This window comes from Mustelus asterias, chromosome 5 (genome assembly GCF_964213995.1).
Source record: "Mustelus asterias chromosome 5, sMusAst1.hap1.1, whole genome shotgun sequence".
NCBI classification, from domain to species: domain Eukaryota; kingdom Metazoa; phylum Chordata; class Chondrichthyes; order Carcharhiniformes; family Triakidae; genus Mustelus; species Mustelus asterias.
In genome coordinates this window covers 73,011,578-73,021,950 of record NC_135805.1, presented here as the reverse complement: position 1 = coordinate 73,021,950, position 10,373 = coordinate 73,011,578, and the positions used below count along the sequence as shown (strand labels likewise).

The following is a 10,373-nucleotide window of genomic DNA, read 5'->3' as shown; positions in this document are numbered from 1 at the left end:
AAGATCACCTCTGCACCATAAAAAGAAAGACAGATTTGCATTTATATAGTGCCTTTATATAGTCCCTCTCCGAGGCATGTTTCACGGTGGTGGGAGGTGGCGCACTGCTCACTGGCGGTGGAATCTTATGGTCCCGCCATTATCAACAGGATTTCCTGCTGAATGCACCACTTGCCACCAGGAAACCCATCGCAGCGGTGCACCGTCAGTGGGAACATAAGATTCCGCCGGCGTGAACGGCAGCAATATTTAGGCATTTGAAAATTTGTGAAAATTCCGCCCTTAATCTTATTACAAGGCTAATCTCCTGTCCCTGTAAATCCTGTTTGGCAGCTGAAATTCAAATAATCAGGGAACATAAAAAATAAATTAGTTTGGTACCCATCATTCATTGCTTCCTGACACCAGTTGTGTCAGGACCCTCCCCTGGCTAAAAAAGGCAATGCAGAATGGAGTAAGTATTAGCTGTTCTAATAATAAAGCTGAGTATTAATGGATAAGGTTACCTTGAGGCAAATATTTCATTATTTTGACTTATACATTGGGCAGCAGTAGATAGAGAGGGGTAGTCGCAAGGGCTTGAACGGTGTCATGAGTAACTGTGCTTTTTAGTGTCCTTTCCTGCTTTGCTGCCCCTTGGTGCTGGATTCCTTCAGATACAAATGATTCTAAAACTGGGAACATGGAAACACATTGTGAGACATTTCTATTTTAGATTGAAGTTGATATCCTTATTGCCAGCAACAAGTCTCCAGTTGTGAAAGCTCTTGCTGGTGGGGTGAGGACTCTGCAAAGGACACAGAAGATCTCCACAGTACCACGACTTGATAAGTGTGAGAATCGTCCCCTTATTATTAGTTCTGAGAAACCAAATTCATCATACTTGAAGACATTGATTGAACTGCCAGGAAAGTGGAAATAAGAATCTTGGCCAGTATGACTGAAATCACAACTGAAGGTACTGTGAAGAGCAGCAAAAGTGTCTGTGTCATTTGTTTAGTGTCTGCATGGAAAATATATTTAATTTAAAAGCCCCGGGAAAATAATTAATTCAAATATGTTTTGTGCCGAAGCAAGATTTTGCAAGTGGCTGTGTGAATTGCAAGTGGTTGCATCAGTCAGCAGCAGAATTAGATTACCATAGCTTTCTATAAATAACACAGATTGTGTAGCCTGAGAAATTATGTGCTGGAGTTTATTGCTGGTGCATTTGGGGGATGGGCATATTAATATCAGTTACATGAATTTTAAATTCATTAGGGAATTATGATTAAAGCAGCATTGTTGAAATTCCACATGGATGGCAGCATTAATCAGATGACTGATATTTACTCCATCAATTTGCTTGACTGTTTAATATACATCAGTAGAAATAAATAAAGTGATTGATATAAATTACAGAAAAAGACAGCATAATCTAGTGTGCTTTGATTAGAAGCAATGCATCATGTTTCACTCAACAAATATTTTATACTTTTAGTTACTTGGATAGGGCAAATGTATAATCTAAATTCGTCACACGATATTTTGTTTTGCTTTTTCACCAATAAAATCATTTGCATTATGCTAATGAAATAATGGTGTAATTATTGCAATAAACTGTTTTTAATCTGTATTTTTGCAATGTTGAATTTGAATATAGCAACCTGTGGGAAAGTATAAAAGTTAGTGATTAACTGGAACAGTCTCACAGGTGTAAGCAAACAAAGTTCAATTAATCTCTGTTAAAACCAGAAAAGCTGAGAATGTTGACCTTCTGGCTTGCCTGATGAAGTGAATTTAGGGTGAACTCCCCTGCTCTTCTTCAGATGGTCCCATGCTCGTCTTCGATTAGACCCATAGCATTTTTCACATCTGTATACAAGGGCAGATTTGGCCTTGGGTGAACACCTCACCTGAATGGTGGTACCTCTGTTCGTGCAGACCCTGCTGGTACCGCACTGAGTGTCAGCCTTTTCTTCATACTGAAGTGCCGAGGGTTGGATTTGAATGCAGTGGTCTTACTCAAAGGTAAGACAGCTGCTCACTGAGCTCCAGATGAGGTGTGATACTTTGTGAAATAATATCAAATATTAGACTGGATTTTCCTTTGGCTTTTTCCTGGAAAACCTCTCATTAATTGTGTGGTGTGGACTTAGTGGTCATTGGCATGCAACCATTTGGAAGGAGGGAAATCAAGTTGCATTGCAGCATTTAAACTGCAGCACTGAATAAAAGATAAATTTTGAAGTCATGCCTTAAGAAGTAAAGGATTGGAAGAGATATTGGATGGAATTTTCTCAGAAAACTTATGATGTGTTGACCAGGCAAGAAAACGGGAAAATGGCCCCACCCCCGATTGCCCCCCGCGACAATGGCCCCACCCCCGATTGCCCCCCGCGACAGCAGCGCTTGTGAAATGTCTTCCTTTTTCTTCAACCAAGGCTACCTCCCACTGTGGTTGACGGGGGCCCTCAACCATATCCAAGCCATTTCTCGAACTTCTGATCTCACCCATTCCCCTCCTTTGCAGAGTGAAACCATAAGATCCCCACAGTGCTGAAGGAGGCCATTTGGTTCATCGAGTCTGTACGGACTCTCTGAAGAACTCCCCACAGACAGTGAGTCACCCAAGGCCGAAATCGAACTCGGGTCCCTGGCGCTGTGTGGCAGAGTGCTAACCACGATGTCACCCTGCCACCCCGTAACACAGTTCCCCTTGTCCTCAGTTTCCACTCCACCTGCCTTCACATTCAAAGAATCATCATCTGCCATTTATGCCACCTCCAACATGATGCCAACACTAGACAAATTTCACCTCCCCTGTCAGAATTCTGGAGGGGGCCATTCCCTCAGTGACACCCTGGTCCATTTCTCAAACACTTCCAACATCTCATCCCCTTTTCACAGCACCTTCCCATGAAATCACAGAACGTGTAACATCTGCCCTTTGACTTCCTCTCTCCTCACCATCCAAGGTCCCAAGTGAAGCAACAATTTACTTGTACTTCTTTCAGTTTAGTCTACTGCATTCTCCTCTGCGCTGGGAAGACCATACGCAGATTGCATTTGTGGAACACCTCCCTTCAGAACACAGGCATGTCCCCAATCTTCCAGTTGCTCACCAGTTTTATTCACCACCTTGCTCCCACACTCACATTCTTGCCCTCAGCCTGCTGCAGTGTTCTAGTGAAGCTCAATACAAGCTCAAGAACAACATCTCATCCTCCAATTCGGCACCTTACAACCTTCTGGGTTGAGCATTAAGTTCAACAATTTCAGACCATGAGCTCTGTTTTCCATTTTGGTTCTTTCTTTGGCCACATGTCAGTTTGCATTTTGTTTTCCATGTTTTTGCTTTCAAATGAAATTCTGGAATTGACATGCACTCTGACAGATGCCTTATCTCTTTACTACAACCATTACCCCTCCCTCTTCCCTTTTTCTATGACATCTTTGATATCTGATCTCTCCTGCCCTCTACCCTATCCCAGACCTTCCCTTTAGTTCTTCCTTCCCCCTCTTGCTTTTCAGTGACATAAAACCCATCATATTTCTTCAGTTCTGAAGAACAGTCCCATATATAGGGCCATTCACACCAGCAGAATTCTCCAGTCTCGCTGGCAGCGCACCCCCAACATGACGCCACCACTAGACAAATCTCACCATGGGTTTCAGGGCAATGGAAATCCCATTGACAACAGCGGGACCAGAGAATCCTTTCACCAGTGAACAGCTACCGAGAAACACAGGGCTGTGAGGCTGGATAATTCCCTCCATAAACTCTGTTTCTCTCTCCACAGGTGCTGCGAGACCTGCTGAGCTTTTCCAGTGCTTTCTGTTTTTATTTCAGATTTCCAGTATCTGCAGCATTTTGCTCCTATTGATATGACTGAAAGATGTTAATTTGTCCTCATGTTCTTTTAAAAATAATCTGTTGTCTTCTTTGGCTGCATGTTGATGGATTTCTTGCTTCTTCCTGTGTAATATCCTCGCGATGTGGAGGTGGATAGACTCTCCTCTTTTCTAATTATTATTCTCTTCAATTTTAAGAAGTAGTAACATTTTCTATATTGTGCTGCACACCACGTCATTCTAGGCTCTGAACTGGGCTGTACTGTGGGACTGCACCAGGTGTTCCCAGACACATAAAATGAGACTTCATGAAGCCACACAATGTTTGATCACTCTGATAATTCCATTTATTTATTCTTCCTCTCTATCTGAAGGTGGTTTACTGAAGTAATAAGCTAGAACTGCAGGACAGATCTATAATTATCATTGGACCATCCCTGCAAATGGTTTTGCATCATCAGACCTAGAATAGGAACACACAGTGAATTCTCATATGATAGAAATGTTGTGACTATGTCCTGGCTAACAGACATTAATGTACATGGTAAGGCATTTGTCATCACACACTAGCTTGACTTTGGTGTGAAATCCTTTCCTATTAAGAAAGTAAAGGTGGCTGTCATTATGGGGCATTCAAGCTTATGTGTCCCCTATCAACTATGACCTCAACCGCTGAAAACCCAGCCAGTCTTGGATTAGTATTCACAAAGAAGAAGGATGTGGTGGATGGTGAGTGTAGAAAGGAGGATGTTGACATTCCAGGGCATGTTGTGATAAAAAGGGAGGAGGTATTGGAGATTTGAAAAACATTAAGATGGACAAGTCCCCAGGGCCAGATAAGATCTATCCCAGAATACTGAGAGAGACGAGGGAAGAAATTGCTGAGGTCTTGGCCAAAATCTTTGTACCCTCTTTAGCCACGGGCGAGGTACCAGAGGTTTGGAGAGTAACTAACATTGTTCCTCTGCTTAAGAAGGGCAGAAGAGACAATCCGAGAAATTACAGGCCCGTGAGCCTTACATCAGTGGTGGGGAAATTATTGGAGAAGTTTCTTAAGGACAGAATATATTCACATCTGGAAGAGATGAGGCTGAAGGAGAGCTTGTGTCTCACAAACTTGATTGAGTTCTTTGAGAAATTGACAAAAACAATTTACCAGTCAGGGCATTGGATGTTGTATACATGGACTTCAGTAAAGCCTCCATTAAGGTTCCTCATGGCAAGCTGATACAGAATGCAAAGTCATATCTGAGGGATCTGAGGTGAGCTGGTAAGATGGATACAAAACTGGCTTGGGAATAGAAAGCAAAGAGTAGCATGGAAGGGTACTTTTCTAACTGGAGGTTTGTGACAAGCAGTGTTCCACAATGATCAGTGCAGGGTGCTCTGTTGTTTGTAATATATATAAATGACTTGGAGGAAAATGTAGGTGGTCTGATTAGTAAATTTGCTGATGATACAAAAAATGGGGGAGTAGCGGATAGTGAGGAGGATTGTCAGAGGATACAGCAGGATATAAATCAGCTGGAGACCTGGGACGAAAGTTGGCAGGTGGAATTTAACCCGGATCAATGTGAGGTGATGCGATTTGGAAGGTCTACTACATAAGGAAAGTATACAGTAAGTAGCAGAGCCCTTAGAAATATTAGCATACTAAGGGATCTAGGTGTGCAGATCCACAGTTCCCTGAAGGTGGCAACTCAGGTGGACAAAGTGGTCAAGAAGGCATATGGTATGCTGGCCTTCATTGGTCGGGGCGTTGAGTATAGGAATTGGAAAATCATGTTGCAGCTATATAAGACTTTGGTTAGGCTGCATTTGGAGTATTGTGTACAATTCTGGTTGTCACACTACCAGAAGGATGTTGATGCATTGGAAAGGATGCAGAAGAGATTTACCAGGATGTTGCCTGGTTTGGAGCATTTCAACTATGAAGAAAGGTTGAACAAACTTGGATTGTTTTCATTGGAGCATCGGAGGATGAGGGGGGACCTGAAAGAGGTTTACAAGATTATGACAGGCATGGATAGAGTGGATAGTGAGAGTCTTTTTCCCATGGTTGAAGGGTCAATTATTTGGGGCATAGGAAAAAGTTTAAAAGAGATGTAAGGAGCAAGCTTTTCACACAGAGGGTGGTGGATGCCTGGAACGCACTGCTGGAGGAGGTGGTGGAAGCAGATTCTATTACAGCGTTCAAGAAGCATCTGGATAGATAGAGGGATATGGACCATGTAGAGGCAAGAAAATATTAGATTAAAGAGGCATCTGCGTCGTCATAGTGGGCCGAGGGGCCTGTTCCTCTGCTGCATTGTTCTTCGTTCTTTGCCTATGGCTATAGATTGACATATTTTGCAGGTTGAACTGAACAACAGGATCCATCTGAAGAGAGTAGTAGTGACCTTATTTTGCAGTGCTGTAATCCTGTTTGACTAACATGACAAAGGTCACCTGAGGCTGCCTGGAGCAATCCAAAAATAAATTTCAAGACAGTGGTCACTTGCTCGGCTGAAAATAATTCTGAATGCCTTATTGAAGTGGACTGAAGCTCTTCTGACAAGGGCTGGTATTACTCTCTGATACCCTTTGTAGGAAGTGCAGTTTTCTGAAGCATTGTTGGCAGAGAAATCTATGTAAGAGTTCCACGTCTTCATAACCCATGAAATAGTTATCAGCTTGTTGGAAGCAGACAACATCACTCTCAGTTCCATGAATCTGGCTACTTCCATTATCTCACCTTCCACCTCCTCTTCATAATGCAGAAGATAGAGATTCCCATTGGAAAATCAATTTCCTCAATCTAAAGTGTAAAAGTCTCCAGAAGAAGTAAAAGTTTAATTGTTGTCTTGCAAAACTTTTAGGAAACTGCAGGAGTTCCACCAAGGTGCCCACTGAAGTGGTGGAGGCTACCTCATTGAACATGTTTAAATCACGGATAGATGGATTCCTGATCGATAAGGGAATTAGGGGTTATAGGAATCAGGCGGGTAAGTGGAACTGATCCACTTCAGATCAGCCTTGATCTTATTGAATGTCGGGGCAGGCTCGAGGGACTAGATGGCCTACTCCTGCTCCTATTTCTTATGTTCTTATGTTCTTATGACCTCCTCAATTACCTGTGTCATTGAGTCATGGTCCATGATATTTAAGCAAGCTGTTCGAGGCTGTTCTGAACTACCTTTGGCCAGCTTTTGAATGTGCTTTAATCACTAATGTACGAGGCTGAGATAACATTTGCAATTATTTTCTGGTAGATACGTGATGCTCCATTCTGTTAAATTCCACTAGTGGCATGCCATTGCATTCTGCTGAAAAAACATGAAAATTACTGTTCATTTGCTGATCCAATGATTTTTAACACTATATGGAATAGAATTTTAGTGTCAAGACATCCAAGACTGTGAACTGTATGGATAAAATTGTGCTCCATATATTCGATCTGACATTGCAAGGGCAAATTTATCAAGATTTCTTTAGTTGGTCCAACTATTGTTGGAGGTTAACCACTTCCCATTTATAATTAGATCGAGCAGGCTGACTGATCTAGAAATCATGACTGCAATTTTAAATATTATAATATTTAAACTTTTAGATAAGACCACTAAATCCAATTGTGGGATATTTTAACTTAACTTTATTTTATAGAAGATTTTATTGCCAGTTCTGTATATTCCTGTAAAGGACATACTCCAAATTCTGTCTGTGCCATGCGGATGTTATGAGTGCAAAGATAGCCTGTGGGTGAAATTTCCCATTTGTATCAACTCAGGCAGGAAAAGAGTTGTGTAGCCCGCCAATTCCACTGCTGGCTTTTCCTGCCATGTTTTTTGACACTTGGTCAAAAAACAATCCTGAAGGTGGATCCCATGATGTCAGGCTGGTGGGACGGGCTCTGAATCAGCCCACCTGCCAGCAGTGCCAGCTTTCAAAAGATCGGGGCTTTTTTAAAGGGTGCCCCAATCTAAACAAAATAAAAATAAGAAAAAGGTTCTCCACATGGACACGGGAATCCTCCCCTCCCCCCCAGCACACACACATGGCCTCCCCCAGGGAATCCACCCTCCACGCATAGAGACAGGGAATCCCCCAACCAAAGAGCCATCCTCAAGGAATCCTGTCCTTGACGCAGGGAACACCCCACCTCTCCAGCACACATGGCCTCCACGAGGGAATCCCACCCCCTAGACCCCTTCATCAGAAGCCCCCCCTCCCTGACCCTGCCCTGCCAGGGGGCAGTGCCAGGGGCCATGCCTGGGCATGACTCTCTCCCTACTGGGGGCTGTAGCAGACACTGTACACCAGCGTTTGTCAAAAGCATTGTAAGCCTCACTGACGGGAGGTCACACCGGCAGGAAAGGGTGTGGAGGTTTTGTAATGTGGGTGGATAATACTGGGAAATCCGCGAATGATATTAAAATATATGGTAATAGAGTTCCCGAACTTTAATGGCACACACCTTCCATGGACTGGTGAGGTTACAGCTAATGCATTTTCATTGCATGTACACATAGCTGCAAGATTTTAACCAGGCAGTTACTACCCTTTTTACTGCACCCTCAGATTTAAATTAAACAATTGTTCAGGCACTGATGTTCTTCTAGCATCAATAATGAAGAGAATTCCAAATGTCTATCACTCTTTGTGTATAGAAGAGTTTCCTAGTTTCACTGCGGAAAGATCTGGTTCTAATTTTTAAGCAATGCTCCCTATGTAGAATTTTTTAAATTAATTGATCATTTACTTTATTACATTTCCTTCATTACAACAGAGACTGCACATTAAAAGTATGTCATTGACTATAAAGCACTAGGGAAGTCCTGAAGTCATAAAAAACACGACAGAAATGCAAGTCGTTCATTACTATTTGGGATCTTGTATATGTAAAATTGTTGCATGGTTGATTCTAACACAGTTACTGTGCCTCAAATAATTAGTCTGTGAAAAGCTTGTCACATTAGTACTCCATTCATGCTGTGTAAAAGATTAAATACTCTTCACTCTGCTGTACCCAAGCTTCGGACTGCTTGATGTTGACAATAAGCAACAAAATGATGTACACCGCCCCCCATCTCAATCTTAAAAAGCCAAAATAAATATGTGGGAAGGTGATTAATTTCTGAAGTACACAACTACACAATCAGAAAATCTTAAGCAAATCTGCTTGCTATAATGCTTTCATTGGATCCTGCATATTCCATTAAACAACCCAATTTCCCAGCCTTCAAAAAACCTCAACCAACTGGCAATAAAATTGGTCTTTAGACTTAATTAACAAATTGCCAAAAACAATGTGAACAGACAGGAAAAATCTGGCTCCCCTAGTGGAAGAGTCAATCACCAGGGAGCACAGATTTAAGATGATTGGTCGGAAGATTAGTTTGTGAACAGAATTCCCACTCACCTGAAGAAGGGGCTCAGAGCCTCGAAAGCTTGTGTGGCTTTTGCTACCAAATAAACCTGTTGGACTTTAACCTGGTGTTGTTAAACTTCTTACTGGAAAAACAATTAAGACAGATGTAAAGATGCAGCCACCTCAAAATATGAGCAACTCACAGATATCGTGTTACCATGGTGTGCTGACTGCAAGGAATTGGGAAATCACTCAAAAATACATCCAAATGTAATGATAGTGAAGTAAATACAGAAATGCACATGTCACAGTGAACTTAGCAGAAAAATGTACTCAAGGATTTTGTATTCCTTTTCTTCAAGTTTACCTTCAAGATCATACCGGAGTTCAAAACTGGTTCATTAGCTCAGTAATTTTCATGACTTGCTGCAAGAACGTTTCAGCTCTCTTTCCCGTTTTCCAGTTCAAGTCATTGGGAGCTGTAGGCTGCAGCTGGAACTTCATGCACAGTTCTGGTTGCCACATTACAGGAAGGATATAATTGTTCCAGAGAGAGCAGAGAAGAGATTTACAAGAATATTGCAAGATTTGAAAATTGCAGCAAAGGGAAAAGATTAGGCAGGCCAAGAGTTGTTTCCCTTAGGACAGAGGAGGTTAAGGGGTGAATATATTGAGGTGTACAAAATTATGAGGGACCTAGATAGCGGAGACAGGAAAAATCTGGCTCCCCTAGTGGAAGAGTCAATCACCAGGGAGCACAGATTTAAGATGATTGGTCGGAAGATTAGAGGGGAGAGTGAGAAATACATTTTCACTTAGTGGGTGGTGGGTGGCTGGAATTCATTGTAGAATTCCAACTCATTTAAAATGTTCATGGATCTGCACCAAAAGTGCTGTAACCTGCAAGGCTATGAACCAGGTCCCACTGGAATGTGGGACTAGAATGAGAAGTTAGTTTTTTTCCAGCCAGGGCAGACACAATGGGCTGAATGGCCTCTTCCTGCGCTATAACCTTTCCATGGTTCTAAGTAAAAATACGTCTGGCCACAACTGCCATGTTATCATTGTGGAGGGGGAAACCACTGTTCAGTCTGCAGCCATATCTGTATCCCTCTGGCACCCATGGTTCAGATGTGAATTTAAAGGAGGTCTTGCTGGTCCACTGGCTTGCTGCCAGGAACATGCCTGCAAG

The 10,373-nt window shown here is 42.3% G+C and overlaps 1 protein-coding gene across 50 annotated transcripts in view; it reads left to right on the top strand.

Moving 5' to 3' along the window:
- The first annotated feature begins 523 nt into the window (after nt 1-523).
- trdn (triadin) overlaps nt 524-10,373 on the top strand; it is a 452,817-nt gene continuing 442,967 nt past the window's right edge. For 48 of the 50 annotated variants that reach the window (XM_078212805.1, XM_078212795.1, XM_078212797.1 and 45 more), the window contains exon 1: nt 537-958. In XM_078212805.1, coding sequence (XP_078068931.1) covers nt 937-958 — 22 coding nt within the window. In that variant the 5' untranslated portion in view covers nt 537-936. Of the gene's footprint in view, nt 959-10,373 lie in introns of all 50 variants that reach the window. The other 2 variants (XM_078212798.1, XM_078212806.1) reach the window with 2 other exon arrangements.